Consider the following 20,412-nt stretch of genomic DNA (forward strand, 5'->3'; position numbering starts at 1 on the left):
GTATTTAACATGGTATCAAATTATGCAGGGAATCTGAACCTAAGGAAACCTCACATTTATCACATCCAGTAAATTTATCAAAAATTAAAAAAAAATCATTATGTATTCAATATATTAAATCTTCCTGAATAGAACTGGGCATAATGATGCACACCTTTAATCCCAGCACTTGGGAGGTAGTGGCAGGCAGATCTCTGAGTTTGAGGCCAGCCTGGTCTACAAGGGAGTTCCAGGACAGCCTGAGCTACATAGTGAGATTCTGTCTGGATAAAGCTGTAATAAACAACAACAACAACAACAACAAAACAAAACAAAAACAAAAACAAAAACTCACCCCCACAAAACAAGCAACAAAACAACAATAAAATAAAAAACAAAACAAAACCCCCACAAAACCTTCCTGAATACAGAAACATCCTTTCACATGGTGGAGGCTGGATGGTTCTGTTACCCTGGCCATCACTCTAACTCAAATTAAATAAGAACCCCATAGTTCTATATTTTGCTACTGCATAATTTAACTTTCCATTTTTACAACTTCCTTAAACAATTTCCTTCAAAGTTCTCTTTAGGGCTCGGAAGCCAGGACCACATATTTTAGGGTTTTGTTTTCTCAGCATCTCAGCAGTGGGATTCTTACCGGTTCTGTAAGAGCAAGCTATTGTGCAGCAGCCAGCCATTTTAGCCGATATATTATTTATATACAAGGTATTTGAAGCATGTGAGTGTTTGGGGTTGGCTGCTCTGCTCTTGGGCTTGGCATGGTTCAACTCAACATGTTTTCTCATTTCAGAACTCAGGTTGAAGGCATAGTGACTTTCTGGGACGTACTCTTCCCATGTCAGAGAGCCTTAACAGGATGGCCGAGCCACATCACATGCTTTGGTGCCACATTAAAAAAAAAAAGCCTCTTCCTCTTGGATCAGTTCAAACCAAGCGTGATCCCAAATGTGGATTCTGCACTTCTCTCCCTGTATCTTTCTGTCTGCTTCTAACAAAGGGCTTTGTTCCATATTTATCAAATAGCACAGAAAATATGGTATAGGAAGGAAATGAGGAATCTCTTAATTTTTTTTTTACCAGCATTTACAAAGGAAGAATTTACTGACCCCCAAGTAGCACTCAAAACTGCAAACAGATGCTACCAACCTGTATCCACCTGTTGCTTCCAACATTTATGGCGAATGTTTATTTTCTTTAAGTTGTTTTCAACATACTGACTACTTTCTGAAAAAGAATGCCAAAATGCTTACCCATTATTCTGGGTCAGGGGCATGAAAGAGTCCCAAAGGAGAGATGGGGAAAATGATTTTAGATTAAAGCTAAACACTCTGTATTTTGTAAAAGTGAATTACATGGGAATTCCAAGGCATAGTGAGGTGGGTTACATTGTTTTCTTAAAGGTAAGTTAAACTGAATAGGCTGAATACACAGTAGGGAAACAGATTGAATACAAAAATTTAGATGATTTGGATGCATGTTATTAATCAGGATGCAATATTAAGCAAGAAGTTCAGTTTCTGAAGGCAAGTGGTATTTTGGAAAAAGTTATTCCCATAGTCATGCAACCTCATTCCAAGTGTTCAAAATTCAATGGTGAAAGCAAGTCAGTTGATTAATCCCACAGGGCACAAAAGATGTACTTCACCCACAGCAGTCTACCACTTCTTTGAAGGAAGCAAACCAATACAATTGAACACATATACTCAGTCTGCCTCATTCAGGATAGAACAAAACTAAAAATCTAACCCCAAATAATATGTTTTTCTGTGTTTATGTTGAATCATCATACAGGTTCTGGTATAAATGAAGATTCTAAAGACATAACTGCCTACCACACGGTGTTCCTTACAGCCATATTAGGGGGAACAATAGTTATCATCATTGGATTTTTTGCCGTACTACTTTGTTATTGCAGGTGAGAACAGCACTAATCTATGTGTATAGACAGAGTTTTCATATTATAATATAATTTCAGTATGTTGTGTGCATTATAGAGTTTATTTATAGAAATAATTATTAGGGGCTGGAGAGATGACTTAGTGGTTAAAAATACTTTCTCGGCCGGGCGTTGGTGGCGCACGCCTTTAATCCCAGCACTCGGGAGGCAGAGGCAGGCGGATCTTTGTGAGTTCGAGGCCAGCCTGGGCTACCAAGTGAGTTCCAGGAAAGGCGCAAAGCTACACAGAGAAACCCTGTCTCGAAAAACCAAAAAAAAAAAAAAAAAAAAAAAAAAAAAAAAAAAATACTTTCTCCTACTGAGGCAGCAAATACGAGGCTGGCAAGGGTATGTACCAGGTCCTCTGCATATATGTTGTAGCTGCTAGGTGGCTTTTTTGTGGGACTCCTAACAGTGGGAGCAGGTATGTCTCTGTTTCTTTTGCCTGCTCTTGAGACTCTTTTCCTCCTATTGTGTTGCCTTGTCCAGCCTCCATATGAGGGTTTTCCCTTGTCTTATTGTATCTTGTTTTGCTGTGTTTGGTTGTTGTCTCTTGGAGGCTTGCTCTTTTGTGAAGGGAAACAGAGAGGAAGTAGATCTGGGGGAGAGAAGAGGTGGCAAGGAGCTGGGAGAAGTGGAGGGAGGGGAAACTGTGGTCCAGGTGTACTGTATGCAAGAAGAATCTATTTAAAAACAAAACAAATAACCAAAAACAAGCAAACAAACAAAAACAAACCACTTGCTCTTCCAAAGGACCTGAGTTCTGTGCCCAGCACTCATATCTGCCTATAACTCCAGTTCTAGGGGCTCTCACATGCACATACGTACACATAAGTAAAAATTAAAAAATTACAAAGAGATCACTTAGCCTTTAATATATTTAGATTGGAAATCAAAACAAATGTATTCTAATAATCATTAGATATGTATTTATATGTTTTGGTATATTTTTCTTTGGTGAATCTTATAGATTGTAACTTTTAAGTATCCTTTACTGTTTGCTTTTTCTCCTCTAGGGGTAAATGTGGAACACCACAGAAAAGAGAAAGAAATATCACTAAACTTGAGATCCTCAAGAGAGACCAGACAACATCAACAACACACATAAATCATATCAGTTCAGTCAAAGTTGCATTAAAAGCTGAGGACAAGGCACAGTTATTTAATGCCCAAACCTCATCCTACAGCCCCCAGAAAAAGGAAAGCACCAAGAAGGAAGCAGAAGAAAGAATTTCCATGGTGAAAACTCGGGACAATTTTAAAATCTACAATGAAGATGTTTCCTTTCTGTCAGGCAATCATAGTAACTACTCAAGAAATCCAACACAGTCTTTGGAGCCAAGTATAGGAAGCAAACAACCTAAGCATATTAACAACAATCTCTCTCCATCACTAGGTGACGCTCAAGAGGACAAGAGGTATCTCACAGGAAGTGAGGAGGTATATGGGCGTTCCCACATTCCTGAGCAGCTCATGCACATCTACAGCCAGCCCATTGCCATCCTTCAGACATCAGACCTTTTTTCCACACCAGAGCAGTTACATGCTGCTAAGTCCGCCACTTTGCCACGAAAGGGGCAGTTAGTCTATGGCCAACTGATGGAACCAGTGAACAGAGAGAACTTTACACAAACATTGCCCAAAATGCCAATGCATTCTCACATCCAGGCCCCAGATGCCAGAGAAGAAGACATTGTACTTGAAGGTCAGCAGAGCTTGCCATCCCAGACTTCCGATTGGAGCCGATATTCCAACAGCTTGTTGGAGTCTGTGTCTGTTCCTGGAACTCTAAATGAAGCTGTTGTGATGACTCCCTTTTCATCAGAACTCCAAGGAATTTCAGAGCAGACCCTCCTCGAGCTGTCCAAAGGCAAGCCCTCTCCCCATCCCAGGGCATGGTTTGTGTCTCTCGATGGAAAGCCTGTGGCACAAGTGAGACACTCCTTTATAGACCTGAAAAAAGGCAAGAGAACCCAGAGCAATGATACAAGTCTAGACTCTGGGGTGGATATGAATGAGCATCATTCAAGCAGAAAGCTGGAGAGGGAGAAAACATTCATCAAAAGCATGCATCAGCCCAAGATCCTTTACCTGGAAGATTTAGACCTGAGCAGCAGTGAGAGTGGAACCACAGTGTGCTCCCCTGAGGATCCTGCATTGAGGCACATCTTAGATGGGGGTGGCGGAGTTATTATAGAGCATCCTGGGGAAGAGTCTCCAGGAAGGAAAAGCACCGTGGAAGATTTTGAAGCCAACACATCTCCCACTAAAAAAAGAGGCCGACCACCACCACTAGCCAAAAGAGATAGCAAGACTAACATCTGGAAGAAACGAGAGGAGCGTCCACTGATTCCCATAAACTAATTGTGAGAGCCATGTATCTCTGTCATTTCATGGTGTGTATTCTTGCTTCTTGTAAATTGCAGTATGAATTTAGGAAGCTGAGACTGAGCAATCTCATGGGCCTTTGACACATCTCAAGCAAAGTAGATGGTAAAATAATAATTCAAAAATCAGAAATGCTTTCTCTGGCCCATTCTTTTCTTTTGCTTTTGAGTGATGAAGCTATCTAAGTTTTCAAAAATGTAAAATATGTTATCTGAAAATGTTGCTCAGTTTGCCAATTGGTACCGACTCTTAAGACTACAGTAGTGAAAAGTGTGCTAAAGCTGCTTTCTAAAATCTTACCTCTGCCTTGGTCTCGTGGGACATGAAGGCAGGTGTCTTCTTCGGGCCTCATCCTCCTGCAGTGTGACTATGATGTCTCTTCCTGCCTATGCTTAAAAACAACTTGATAAATGTTTGGACGGATGTTAAAGACCAATCAACACTTTCCTTCTTAAGATTCATGGTTTGTGGATTGTCAGCACCAAAGTAAATCCTGTGCTCCTATAACACGGGCAGGAAGTCCCCAGTTCATCAGAGGAGACCCAACTCTGGTTATTTGGGGATATAGGTTTACAGAGAAAATAAGGCATTGACTTAGGTAGAAATTTGAGAAGTGAAAACTCTGCTGTTGTCTTTTTATTTTCAAATGAAGTGACCTTAGTTGCCAGGTGAGAGGAGGCTATGGTTTGCTTTGAGGTTCACTGATCTGCATAGGCTAAAATCTGTTTTTAATACTCTTGTCACAACCCCAATTCAAATTCAGTCATTTAGTGACTATTACACTTGATTAAAAAAATACAAAAATTTCTTGTGAATGCCAAAAAATGAAGACTGTGGAGATAAAGGAAGTGAATATTCCATGTAATTGGGTAGGAAAGGAAAGGCCATTTTCCTGATATTCAAACAATCTCCAGGGTATGAGTTAGGTTTCTTCATGTTGACACTGCTAGGAGATGTTTGAAGAAAACATTCTGGGTTTCAAGGGGGAGCTTGCTTTGTCGCTTGTGTCCATACAGCCTCACTGGTCAGTTCCAGGCATTTATCAGTGTCCTTTCCTCAGCGTGAGCTTACGAGCTGTTTTCAATTATGTGTCCTTAACTCTTCTACAGATCAAAGCTCTTTGATCCAGTCAACCCATCCTGTTCTACCTAAAAATTCTCGCGAGGACACATTTGTGCAGCAGCTCTCCCTTCCCTTTTGGTGGGAAGGAATGGTTCTTCTCACCCCCTACCATTCAATGTATGACAGCAGAGGAGATTCAAGCCATCTCAACAATTTAAGGAAACTAAAATAGACACCCCAACTTTGTAGAATTGTAGATAGTTATTCAATGGAAGTCAGCACCCCACGCCCCCATCAAGACAATAGACTTCAGCCAGTTTTTCCTGCAATCCCTTCTGTAGTATCCTACCTGTTGGAACTCACCCGGCTTTATGAATTCAACCCAAAGAATGCAAAGACCTTTGCCTATGTTTCTGTATATGACTACTCTCCATATGTGTTTGGGTGACACATAGGCTTCCTTTTGGGGGTAGAGTGACAAGGCTCACATTTAGACAAGGGGGCTTTTATTGGTCTCACACAGAAATAGCTCATAAACAGCATGGAATGACTTGGAGAAGTTTAAGGAGTTAGTGCTCTGTGGAAGTGCCTTTGACTCGGACTTGCGTTAGGAGGATTAATAACATCTTTCTTCAGTGTACATCTTGTTAGCCAAATTAAACAGATGTGCAGGTATTAAAAACTATGGAGCCCTAGTGTTTCACGTTGGAACAATGAATTTTGCATGTAACATTTTCTTTTGCGTGCTGTTTCTTGAGTCCACAACATATTGGTAAATTGTTTATATTGGAATGTGGTTAGGAACTACATAGTAAAGTGCTGCATCTCCTTAACACTGTAAGTGTATAGCCTCACCTTTAAAAAGGTTTTGTGTCTCCACTGGGCAATGAAATACACATATAAACATATGAGTATATCGCCCAAGTACGCCAGTGACTTCCCTCATTCTTGTCTAAGGGAAATGAGATGATGCATCCTAAGGGCTTTTGTAGAACTTTAATTTCACAAAATCACTTCAAAAAATACTGCATGTGCTGTTTTTGATTGGGAATTTTAGGCAGCTTATCTTTTCTAATCAGAAGAATGTGACTTCTCATTTGTGAGCAGTTCACAATTCCCTGTTTAAAAAGCCGAAGCCATCTACTTTTTCTTAACCCACATGATAAACCAACACTATTCACTACTTTCTTAAATTTTTAAATTGAAAACCAACGCAGACTTTTGCATATGTAAACTAGCAAATTTTGGTTACAAATTGCTGACATTTGTGGATCCTTTGTACATAGTTTGGATATATCTTGAAGGCAAAGCTATCAATTAACCAATAGATTCATTTACTAAAGCACAGCTGTATGCAGTTTTGATGACCTTGAAACTTTATAAAATCCATTTTTATGACTTTGTGCAGTTGAAGAGGGATCATGCCCTTTTATAGTTCACAGTATGCTACGAAGATCACAAATGCTGAGGAATAAGAGCTCTGCTTTGCTTTGGCAGTTACTGTCTGGCCAGTTTCTATGTATTTGGATCCTCTGCTATCGATATATACATATATTATAGGGTTTTAGAGGTTTTGGGTTCAAATATTGTCCTTCCAAACTTCCCAGAAAGGTGAAGCTCAAAACTACACATTAATTTTTATGGCTTGAGTTACTTATTGTCGTGTGCTGGCATCATAGAGAGACCTGACTTGGTTTCCACTTCAGATCTAGAGTTGACGTCTTGCCCTCTTGTTCTCAGGTGTTTCTATTCTTTTCTTCTTTGTATTCTTTCATTAGAGAAATCTCATGTTTTGGTGTATTTATTGATGTTGCTGTATTTCTTGAACAGTCTGAAGATTTGTAAAATGTTATAAACAGTTCTTTAAGGATAATAAAAACAATCTAAATATATACTTGTTGCAGTGTTTAATTTCAAGTAACAAGCAAAAGCTTCCTCCCTATATTATTATATAATATAGTAAATAATCACTTCTTTTTGTTCATTACATCCCATGGTAAAATGAACCCCATGTATATAATGAACTCGATAACTATTTTTATGTCTCCGTAGTTCCCAGTTTTACTATTGAAGCTGAGTATAGACAACTAGTTTTCCCTGAATGGGATTCATTAATCTCATAGCCATTTTTAAGATTATAATTTATTTTAAATTCTAAGTGAAAAAATGATATAAAGCCCCCACACCTCTTTTCAAAATACTCTTTGGGCTTTTGACCTCAGACTAAGTGATGACTCAAAGGCCCTTCACACTCAGATATCCAAAGTCCTCTCTTAGCCAGCTGAACAACATTTGGGTTCAGGCAGGTGGTAGTTGGGGGGCTTTAGAATACCTTTGAGAATTATCCTGGCTGCCATGTTTTTAGACCTCCCTAATACCTTTTATTCATTATGTGACAAGATATACTTTTCAATACATCTACTGGGTATTGGACTCTGAAGTCACTTGGCATGCAGTACTGCAGACACACTGATTCCACTGGCACTGTGCTAGAACCTGCCACCTGGAGCCCTGCAAGCTCCAGCACGGTTGAGGCTGCCTGTGTGTCAGAGCCCGGGTGCCTGAAGGCTATCGGATTCTAAGAAGCGATGTGGCTAAGTCATGATCAGAAGCATAGCTGCCGGAGCAGTGAGATTCATGAGCCGATCATGACACTCTGCTCTCAGAAAGAAAAACAGTGTGGGAAGAATGATGGGAAATGTAAAGAGCTGCAGAAAAAGAAGCTGGGTAGAGACAGGGATATTTTAATGTTACGGAAAGTGATTCTTCTCATATACTTAATGGTTGGAACAGATAACCAGGGCCCTGCCCCTTCGACTACATACTGGAAAATATGAAACGAGGCCTTCGTGTTGTTTTATCTTAGCTCCATAATTAGCACCTTTCCTCTGCATCTTTAATAAGAGATTCCGTTGTCAGGATACATGACAAGATAGCTTCCTTCCAGAAGTATGCTCTCACACCAAGGGAAGGGTAGAGAAAAGTGCTTTACTGTATGAGATTTGGATTTGCCTCTCCGCCAAAATGAAGATTCTTTCTTTTCTTGATATTTTTATCTTTATTGAATTCAGATTCTTAATTGTTTAATGCCAGAAAAGTAGTCAAGAACTCGGTAACAGTTTTTAATGCTAAATGTAAAATATTTTGGTATCATTAATATAAACTCATTACTATAAATGCACAGGAAATTTCTGGGAGGGGAAATAACTTTTCTTCCTGAAATAGCTCTGCTTAAAGATCACATTTTTTACTACCTGTGACACTTGTCAAAATATTGCAATGACGTATCTCTCCACTTTGCTTGCCATGACAAGTAAACACCTTGGCGTTTCTGGTCACATGATGAAGTATATGCTGATGGAACATTTCTTAGCTGAAACCTGCATTTCCTGGTCTTTATAGCTAAACTAGGTGTATTGCTAAATAATATTCCATAATTTTGTAAGGATAGCCTAATTTTTTCATGAGTTGGCTCTTTTCCTTCTTTTGTTCAGGTTGACAGTGGGTTTCATAATTCATGTGTTCACTGTTTCTAATCCCTGTAGACCTTATTAAAATACTAGACTAACTCCAGACAGTGATTCAAAACAAACTAGATAATTACAGCCCCAGGAGTCTCTCAGCTTGTTATACTTCGATGACTTCATTAAAAAATCTTTCAAAAATACAGCACAGAAGAGGACAATTGTGGCTACTAGGAAAGGTGAAATACTGTCTCAGACTACTTTTTATTTTGTATTTCCATCTTTTAGCTCAGAAAATATATCTCTGTCATATACCAAAAGTGCTTGTTAAAAAGTTATGCACAAGTTTATCTCTGCTAATTAGCACTTTGTATTAAGTGTATTTTGAAATCTTAATTTCTAACTTAGATAATCTCTGAAATATTTGTATCCATTAAATAGAAAAAAAATTAATTGTTAACATGGCTTTTACAATTTTTCCTGTTGCTCATTTTTTCATTTAGTGTTTATTTCTAATTTTTAAATGTTTTAATTCCATGTATGATTTATTAACTATTTTGTTCATTCTTTAAAGATTTTATATAATTACACAATATGTTTTGAACTGTTTAATAAATATTATTTATTTGGATACTGACTGTTAAGGTAGATGTCAATGGTGAGAAGGAGAGGTTTGTAACTCAAGATTTTCTTTTTTCTAGGGAGCACTTACAGTTATAATAACAAAGGAAGAGTAGGAAAAACAATTACTGGCCTAGGCAGATATTTTGCTTTCTTTCTGTGTTGATAAAAATGACAAATTATTTCTTAGTAGGATCCTAAAAGTCAATTTATTTTTATTTCTATTAATTAATTAATTTATTTATTTGCTTGTTTTTTGGTTTTTTGAGACAGGGTTTCTCTGTGTAGCTTTGGAGCCTGTCCTGGAACTCATTCTGTAGCCCAAGCTGGCCTCGAACTCACAGAGATCTGCCTGCCTCTGCCTCCTGAGTGCTGGGATTAAAGGTGTGTACCACCACCACCTGACTCTAAAAGTCAATTTTATACTAATGATTACTAATACACATACTCATTTTCTAAACTCTTGTTTGTTTCTCAAAAAGTATTCCTGCCTGTGGTATGTTATTTTCCTTACAATCAAAGAACAAGTTCTAAATTATTTACAACAGAACTGTACTTGTCCTTCTTCTTATTCAGACGTATCTATCTCATCCTGCTTTCTTTTAGAAGTCAAGGTGAAATTTAATACTATTAAAATTAATTTTAGTAAAACAATTTCAGTGTAAGTCAGATAATTTCTAAAAACTCATCTGTCCAAGACATACTCCTCAATTCACTTCTAAAGAAAAGAAAGCTGGCATGTTAATTATGTATGCCTCACTATACAAGATGTTCTAGGTTCTTATACTGTACTGATAACTTATATTTTGTTTGCTAAGACCACAGTATCCCTGTGAACGTGAACTGTGCTTTAATACCTTTCATTTCCAATAATACCTTTGTGACATACTAATAAACCGATGAACGAATACACGGGAATGGATTTTGTTCAATGGAAACATCTGAAGTGTTCTGAGACGTGGGGGGAGTGGTGTTAGCAAGATGGTAGAGCTCCTGTGGTCTGGGGAGGGGACAATAGTGCTTGCTGCACAGCATGACGATCTGAGTTTGAATCTCAGCACTATCATAAAAGCTGGAGGCACGTTCCTGTGACCCCTGTGCTGTAGTGGGGGACAGAAGTAGGAGATGCTCACTGGCTGTCAGCCTAGGCCCGGGTTTAGTAAGAGATTCAATCTCAAAGGAATAAGACAGAAAATCATACAACAGGATATCCACTGTACTCTTCTGGCCTCTGTGTATGTACCCATAGACAGGTACATGCGTATGCCAGACACATATTTGTGCTGTGACACACACATCACACACACACACCACACAACACACACACACACACACACACACACACACACACACACACACACACCACCTACCCATCCATGTGCATATGACACACACATGTGCATAACACACACACACACACACACACACACACACACACACACAGCCTCCTTGCTTGCATCTACAATAGCAATAATTTAATATCTCTCCACAAACCAGAGTCTTTATAGCAACATTGGGATATAGGTAGGAGGCTATAAAACACTGGTAAGGGTCCAAACTGTAAAAGCCTATTTATATTGTTAATATTTAAAAATTAAATTGTTTTAAGACAGTTTCATACATGTATGCAATACATACTGTCCACTCTAACCCCACACCATCCTCTCCACAAATCTCTCTCATGTTCGTATCTATTTTATTTGTTTTGTGATCCCCTGGCGCCTGATGGGCTCAGCAGGAAGTATAATACTAAAGACAGTGGTGTTCCTGCCAGAATCTACCGATATTTCATACCTAAGTGATAAATAATGGGATCCCCTGAGCACTGCCCTTCCTTGTATTAATACTGGGTCTTGTGTGGACCCAAAACAGTTACAGCTATGAGTGAATGGCTGTAATTGTTGTATGAGTCAAGAGAATGGCATTTTGTAGCCCCTCACCCTATCTTCCACTCGTACATACTTCCTGTTGTCTTCCACAATGCTCCCCAACCTTTAAAGGCTATGGTATGAATGTCTTATTTGGGCCTGGTCCACGTGGTCAGTCAGAAGACATCATCAGGGGCATGACTCATACCTGGTACTGTAAGTCCAGCTAACAACCCAGGGCTGGTGAGGTCACAGACTCAGGCAAGTCATTTACTACTGATATTTAACTAAAATAACAGTGCAGCAAACTTTCTACTAAATATCTGTGCATACACTGTGTCTTAGGGTTTCTATTACTGTGACGAGACACCATGACCACGGCAAGCTCTTATAAAGGAAAACTAACTGGGGCTGGCTTACAGTTTCAGAGATTTAATCCATTATCATTATGGCGGGAAGCATGATGGCATATAGGCAGACATGGTGCTGGAGAAGAGTTCAGAGTTCTACATCTGAATCCAAAGGCAGCAGCAAGAGGCTGTGACATACTAGGCCAGGTTTGAGCTTCTGAGACCTCAAAGCCCACCCCTAGTGACACTTTCTCCAACAATGCAGCACCTACTCCAAAAGGCCACACTTCCCAATAATGCCATAAGCATATGGGACCGTTTTCATTCAAACTACCACACGCTGATAAGCAAAAGATGCTTTCAGCCTTAATCAGAGAAGTTTCTCTCTACAATAAACAGTGGTGAATGCAGAGAGTAATGGCTTCCCAAAATGCCAAGGAAAAGGGATGCTTTGAGAGGAAGGGATTGGTTTCAGATGTTAGGCTGGAAGTCTGCTTCAGCCCAACTCTGGGTTCAGAAATGGCTCTGCCCACTTGCAAATGCTACTGACGTGTTTGATTTTAACCTCTGAGCCCTTTAGGTGTCAGCCTAGCCGAGTGGTCTAAGGCGCCAGACTCAAGGTGACATGTTTGATTTTAATCTCATCTTTAAAAACATCAAACAAGGGAGCCAGAAAGAGTCATGGCCACCAAGTCTCACATAACAGGCCTGCCATACTTGTTCCTAGTTGTGGACCCTGAAATGGTCCTGATATGTGACTGCAGCCTATCTTAGCTATCAGTGGAAAGCAGTGTTGTCCTCTTTTAGAAACCCAGAGGGTAGAAACACACTTGTCTAGTGGCAGGGCTGCAGACCATGGTCTCCGCTGTGGAACTGACTTTGGTTAATGATTTGTTCCCAGTACGTCTTATCTATGGACAAGGGCCAATACTCCTGGCCCAGAGACTTACCCAGGAGCCTAGTGGGAGCTGTCCTAGGGACCCATAGGAAGCCACACCAGTTAGCATAGGTAGTGATTTCCTTGTTGTCTGAGGACTTTACGCAAGCCCTCATCCCAATAGGGCTCCACTTCTAGGAATGTATCCCCTGGTAATAACATTCAGACCAAATATGGATATGGTAGCAGCTGCATGACCTGGTTTTAGCCCTACTTGACTATAATCCTGGAGGCATTTATATAAACCGAGAGACCAAAAAGGACAAGGACTTACCTTGACAAAACCAGTTGGTAGTTACAGGAAGAAGTGTTTTTGCTTTCAGATGCTAGCATTCAAGGCTTTGCAGGTAATAGATGACTTAGCAAACATGAAACACCAGAGAAAATTAAAGATCCAGGAACCAATCCTGAAAAAAAGGAGGCCCACAAACTACTTGAAAAGTCATTCACAGTGATTCCCTTAAGGCTCAGTTAACAGCAAGAAAACACCAACAGAAAACTACACAAGATCAGGGTAACAATGAATGATGAACCTGGAGATTTAATTAAGAAATAGAAAGAGGACAACAGAACCAAGCTGAAATCCCAAAGCTGAAGAAGGAAACAGGAGAACTGAAAAATCCAGTTAGGACCTTCAGCAATGGAGTCCATCCTGTAAAAGAAGTAATTAGATCGAATACAGTGTGCTTAAGGTTAGTGTATTAATAATAAGAAATATAAAAAAATGAAGAAGCAAAGGACTGATGTGATACCATCAGATATCTCAGTAAATAAATTATTATATTTTAGAAGGAAGAAGAGTAAGATAGAGGAAGAGAGGGAAATGAAAAAAGAAGGAAGAAGGGGAAGAAGGAAGAGAGAGGGGAAGAGGGAGGAAGAAGAGACAGGGAGGGGGAGTCTATTCAAAGAAATACTATGTGAGAAATCCCCAAATATTGGGAGATGCATGGACACCTAGATTAATAGAAGGATTTTAGGCAACATTGAAACAAATACTATAATTAATGATAAATAAATGATCAAAAGAAGATAAAGACTTTTTCTAGCAATAAGAAAAAAGTGATGACTTCTACCGAGGCGCATCTATGGTGCCATCAGTGGGCTTCTTAACAGATCCTTGTGAGTTTAAAGGTGGGGTGGGATGATATACTCAAAATGCTTAAAGTTCCCACAACTATAAGCACTGTTCTAGCCAGAAAAACTGCTCCCTTAAGATGAGAGAAACATTCCCAGATGAACTAATGCTGATGGAATCCATTGTTATTAGATCTTCCTCAAGAGGAGGGATCAAAGGATTCTCTGTGTGAAACAACATAAGATGTGAAAATATAGAGCTCACTGGTTAAAGTAAATACACAGTCTGACTAATACAGAAATAGTATAGAAATTACCTGCCTCTTTTGTACAAAAGCTGAAAGCAAACGTATTTAAAAATGTAGTTCCAATAATGTTAATTTATTATTAAATTACTAAAAGGCTGTAATGCATAACATCAAGAGCATGAAGATGTTGGAGGAGGGAAGTAAAGTGTAGAGTTTTGCGTGTGCCTAAATTTAAATTATTATTTGCTTAAAATAGAACATTATAAGTGTGTTTTATGTAAAGTCTCATGATTAATTAAAGGGAAAATTTTCTCTAGTGTGCACACAAAAGATCAGAACAAAGGAATTAAAATCTGCTAGTATAAATTTTAGAAAATCATAAAGGAAGATGGAAATATTGAAAAAAAACAAAGAAATTACAAAGTAATCAGTAAACAAGTTAGAACATCAACAAGAAGTCCTTATAAATCAATCATTACTTTAAATGCAAAATAATAAATTCTCTAACCAAATGATGCACAGGGCTTGCAACTAAAAATCATCAATCAAATATCATTCTTTACTAGTTCTTCAAGATCAAAAAATATGTTGCATACAAGAGACTATTTTAGCAGGGCTGCCTATGAGTGTATCAGGCAAGATAGCCTTCAAGTCCATAACTATGTGATAACATCAATGTCTTTGGCAATGAGTCAATCAAGAGAATCTAATATTTATAAATCAGTGTGTCCTGAACATTGGAGTATTTACTATACTACAAATATTAACAGATCTTCATGGAAAATTTTACAGGAATACAAAAATATATGAAGTCTCCAATAACTCACTTTCAATAATGGATAGATAATACAGACCAATATCTCTAAAAACAATTAGATAAGGCCTAGAGCAATGGCTCAGTGGTTAAGAGCACTGGTTGCTCTTCCAAAGGACCCATATTCAATTCCCAGCACCCTCATGGCAGCTCACAACTGTCTATAACTCCAGTTCCAGGGGATCTGACACCCTCACACCAATGTAAAAATTAAATAAATAAAAAACAGTTAGAACTACATGGAAACAGTAGACTTAAAGACATTCTAGACCAGATGGTTATAAACGTTCACAAATAGATCATGGCTTCCAACAGCAGCAGAGTACACAACCTTCTGTAGCATATGTAGAACATTATTCAGGAATACTAAAAAATTGTGTGGCTACTAGAATGATCTCAAATGCAGATCATGATGGTAACTCAGTAAGATTCTTGATTGCCACCCCACTAACACATCAAGATGAACTGCTATTCATGTACCGAACTATCTTTACAAGAGCTGAGGAAACTCTTTCGAGAAATCACAATGTCTGTCATTAGCACAAAAACTTAAAGAGGTGATGCTGATGACAGAGGCAGATGCCTGGTCACCCACTCAGGTTAGAAATGTGCCAAGCCTTCATTCAGTTTTAAAGCAGTCCAAGATGGAAGTAGATGTACCTACCCCTTTAGGGAGTAAGAAGAGAGTCAATCTCGGCTTTGGATTTGAAATCCAGTACCAGGACTTCTGCAATGAAATCCTATTTTGGGAAAAGCCACATAAACCCTACTCTTCCAGCCAACACTGATGGATGAAGCTGCTGGAACTGTTAAGCCAAGTGGTTCCTGGTTACCTTACCTCACAACCATGGGCAGCAGAGCAGAGAGCAAGACTCTGAGGACAGTGCCAGGCTTATTGCCATGAGACACAGCGCATAGTAGACAATGAAGGCCACGTATACAAGCCAGAATTTACACTTGGAACCTCACAGGCCCTGCCATCAGCCTGAGCCCTTTGGTATAACAGGTATAACAGACTCAAGCTTTGGCCTGTGTAATTTCCAGCCTTGGAGTAGGTAGGATGCATCTGCCATATTCCTGAGACTGCAAGCCTCTGGCTATAACATTCTGTCATGATGCAACTTAATAATAGCCTTTGTGTCCAAGGGATTGTCTCCTTCACTTGTTCCTCCAACTCTGGGTGGTAAAAATATCACCATGCCAGTACTTGTAGATAGGATTCCACAGCTGCCTTGGCACCAAGCCTGGATACCAATGGGATGGAGTCCTCTATGGGTCTACATCACTGCCAGCTCGGGCCTGGGTCCCAGTGCACCTCAACACTCAACAGAACTCAGGTTCTGTTCTTGTGAAACTGACGTATCCTTTAGAGCCAGCATAGGTGGCCGAAGGACTGCCTTCCACCACCCAGCCCCAAGCAGCACAGCAGAACAAGACCCCGTTAACAGAGGTAGGACAGTACACTAAGTGCAAGATTTTGTACTGGATCTTAGTGCTGGACTGGTGAAACTTAATGCCACACAGGCCCTTGATAGCCTCATTTCTAGCCCTGCCTGTGGATAGATGAGACCACCAGGCCCTCTTCCTTCCCTAGGGCTGTGCTGACCATGGAGGGCTACAAACTCAAGGTGGGACACAGTTTGGTGGCACTGGTAGCCACAGGTGTGATACCAGAGCTGAGATCGGCCTTTCCCAGAGCCAGGCTACATCCTACAGTAACTTACTAAGCCTGTGCCCCAGGGAATCTTTTTTAGCCAGTACTTCTAGATCTAATTCCCAACTCAGCTCTACCTCCTGGGTGAAAAGAAGTTTTACTATGATATCTTGTGTTTTTTTATTTGGATGATTAAAATGCCAGTTAAGCATACCTATAGTCTATGATTTGATTTTCAAATAAAATCAACTTAAATTATCTTTGATCCATATTTTAAAAAAATTGGCATAGAACTGTTATACGGACTGCTCTGAGGGTCAGTTTCCCTTTCAGAGTTCTCTCCTTTCCTCTTTACTCCCAGGGTTTCAAAACATTGAACAAGTAAACATCTCAGAAATGCCTTTCAGTTCTAAAGTCAGCTGGGCGGTGGTGGTGCCTGTCTTTAATGCCAGCACTCGGGAGGCAGAGGCAGGTTGATCTTAAGTTCGAGGCCAGCCTGGTCTACAGAGTGAGTTCCAGGACAGCCAGGATGACACAGAGAAACCCTGTCTCAGGGGGGAAAACATTCCTAAAGTATATGGCTGTGAAAGTGTTTATTTACAAACTGAAATAGACTTTCAAGCACTGAGACTCTCAACCCGTGATCTACCACATTCTCTTTTATATGAGTCATTGTTTTTCATGTATAACCTGAAAAACCTCCCTTCATCTCCAGGAAATCATTCACACACACAAATTATAATATTAACCACATATTATTTGCCTTATTGATCCTTGCCCTCTGGCAATTTAATTATAGGATCAAAATGATTAAGGATCAAAAATGGCTCCATGCTTATCACTCATTATTGTGGTAGAACTCCCCCTTCTCCGCACTCTTGGGTTTCATCTTTGAATTAAATTTTAAGCCCCACTGTATCATTGGTAGTTGTCTCATAGATGCACACCCACCTACAGTTCATGTAGGTATCTTGTAGATGTCTACTGTCTTAGTTAGGGTTTCTATTGCTATGAAGAGACACCGTGACCATGGCAATTCGTATAAAGGAAAAACATTTAATTTAGGTGGCTTACATTTTCACAGGTTTAGTCCATTGTAATCATGGTGTAACATGGTGGCATGCAGGTAACGTGGTGCTGGAGAAGTAGCTGAGAGTCCTACATCTTGACTTGAAGGCAACAGAAGTAATGTGTCACACTGAGGGAAGCTTGAGCAAAAGAGACCTCAAAGCCCACCCCACCGTGGCACACTTCCTCCAGCAAAGTCACACCTACTCCAAAAGTCAAACCTCCTAATAGTGCCATTCTCTTTAAGGATCATTTTCTTTCAAACTACCACACACACTAACCTACTTTTGTGGCTCAAGGATTTCAGACAGACACTCTTGCAGTCTGAGTTTGTCCCTCTGTGATTAAATTTTGACTGCTTAGGAGTAATGCTAGGTTTGAGAAGGTATTTCCTGTTAGGTCTGTTAGGGATGCAGCCATCAGGCTTTAGGTGGCCTACTCTATATGGGTAGTTCAGCTATAAACTGACTTTAGAGCTTCTTGCTCAAATAGGGCTGGTCCTGGCAGTAGAGACTTTTGTTCATGCTCATAGGCAGTTGCTGCAGACTCAGCCTACCCACTGGAAATCACTGAATGGATGTAATTTACCAGCAACTTTGAACAGCTGTGTTGAATGGACTCCAGACTGCTAGAAATCCTGGTTGCTAACTAGATGACCTAGTCATGCTGTAAGAATAGAGAGGGTATGTCTTGCTGTTGCTCCATGCTTTTCTCATTACCTTCCAAATTTAATTGCATCTTTTCCAGATTGTCCATTTGAAATGCAATCATCTTTGGAATGGAGGCTGCTGAGACAACTGAGCTGGGTTTAAGCTCCAGCAGGGAAAGGTAGTAACCCTGGACTCTGAATAAGACCCTACCAGTAGTAGTTCTGGATCAGTTTTCACAGAATAGTTTATATGTCTGTTTTTCCAACTCACAAGAATGACCAGGAGCTAGAGACACTGCTCAGCAGTTAAAAAACACTTGTTGTTCTTGGGGAGGACCTGAATTCAGTTCTAGTTCTAAGGAATCGGATGCCTTCTTCTGACCTCCACCAGCACCAAGTATGCTCATGATTTCATACATACAGGCAATATACTTATACACATAACATAAAATAAATTAATCTAAAAAGTGGACAGGGGTTAAATAATCCATGACAACAGCAAATTTATTATTTATCGGTCAATGACATTTTAACCATGAAAGAAAAGTTCACCTTGGGAAAAGACAGTAGAGGTAGAACTTGTTTCACAGTAGAAAAAAAAAAGTGGTGCCTTTAGTATTTAATGCTCTAATTGGCTCCTTTGATTCTGCAAGTATATAACTCTGCAAGCATATACCTCTTAGTATTTCATTATAATGGTTACTTTGAACAAAGACTTTTTTTTGCCATGTATATACTACTAATTATAATAATAGTCCTGAAAATACTTACTCAGTGTATCACAGATAAGAAAGAAGCTAATCTACTCCCACTAGAGTGATTTGCTTATATGAGCCCCAGAGAGCACTGTAGCAAAACTCTTGACAAAAGTCCTAAGTGGGATAATATTCTGTCAATGAAAAAGTCAGGAATACTCAGCATGTCTTACCACAGGGAAGGGAATAAAACTAGCTTTCTGTCATTTTTCTCAACTTACTACAATCTCAAGTGATACTTTCAAATACTTATTTCCCTCATAAAGTTGAAAGAATCTCTAATGTTTCTCTAAGTATTAAGCTTTATGAACAGGATGGGAGAAGTCAGGGCTATATAAAATTAAAAGGACAACAGGAAAGAATCCCACACCCTCTGTATTTCTCCCTCAGGAATGTCAGAACATCACTTATACCTGCTAGCTGTGACTTCATAAACTTGTAAACACTGTCAGGTCTCAGCTTCAAGACATCAGACACCCCCTTCCAGGTGGACTATTTTTCTCCTCCAAGCCATGAACTTCATTCTTGAGTTATGTCTATACCCTGTTTCCAAGTCCTCACCACCATTCTTTCTTCAAACCCACACAGTTTGGCCTTTGCTCACATCAGTCCACTTAAACTGTCCTCACTAAAGTCATTGATATTTCCTACCACACAATCAAACCTGCATTCTTCAATCTCAAGTTAGAACATTCCTGTCTCTCAGCCCCTTTAGTAAGCATCTATTACTGATTTGTAGATGTCGGTGTCCTCGAGAGCTCTATCAAAAGCCCTGTTTACTCAATACCCACCCTTAGTTGATATTACCCATTTATGTAATTTTATACTGCATCCCCATTCCCCATATGTAGATGTAACCAATCGTCTTCTTAAAATAAGAAACACAGAGCCAATGTAAAAGAGAAAGCCGAGAGGTCAGAGCTCAGAGATAAAATCTTAACCTCCTGCAGTGCTTCTAGCTTCCCCGAGAGAGCTTCTTCCTGTTTGTCTGTCTTGAAATAGTCTTTCTGTTCTGCCTTCTCATTGGTTGTAAACCCAACCACATGACTGCCTCATCACTGCCTGTAAGTACCTCCCTCCAGGTCTTAAAGGCGTATGTCTCCAATACTGGCTGTATCCCTGAACACACAGAAATCTACCTAGCTCTTCTAACCACCACGCTCTTGCTCTGGCTCTAATAGCTCTGACCCCAGGGCAACTTTATTTATTAACATAAGATTAAAATCACATTTCAGTACAAATAAAATATCACCATATTTCCCCTTTTCTATTTTAATAAAAAGAAAAAAGGCAAAAGGTTATAACTAACAAAAGAAAAACTATATACAAAAGTACAATAGCTATATACAATATATACAAGTAACAAATACCTAAACGATGTCTAGTCCATTTGTATTTGACAAATCAGAAAAAATAATTCCCTTATCTATCCTATTTTAATAAGTCCAAAATGTGTCTAATTCACTTTCTATCCTAATTAATCTTCAACTATAACTAACTAATCTTCAACTCCCTCAGAGA

At 39.4% G+C, this 20,412-nt stretch overlaps 1 protein-coding gene across 1 annotated transcript in view; it reads left to right on the top strand.

Moving 5' to 3' along the window:
- Positions 1-7,281, top strand: part of Fam171b (family with sequence similarity 171 member B) — a 52,220-nt gene extending 44,939 nt beyond the window's left edge. The window contains exons 7-8 of the mRNA XM_006996798.4: positions 1,795-1,918; positions 2,956-7,281. Coding sequence (XP_006996860.2) covers positions 1,795-1,918; positions 2,956-4,303 — 1,472 coding nt within the window. The 3' untranslated portion in view covers positions 4,304-7,281. The remainder of the gene's footprint in view (positions 1-1,794; positions 1,919-2,955) is intronic.
- The last annotated feature ends 13,131 nt before the right edge of the window (positions 7,282-20,412 follow it).

Source organism: Peromyscus maniculatus, chromosome 4 (genome assembly GCF_049852395.1).
Source record: "Peromyscus maniculatus bairdii isolate BWxNUB_F1_BW_parent chromosome 4, HU_Pman_BW_mat_3.1, whole genome shotgun sequence".
Lineage (NCBI taxonomy): Eukaryota > Metazoa > Chordata > Mammalia > Rodentia > Cricetidae > Peromyscus > Peromyscus maniculatus.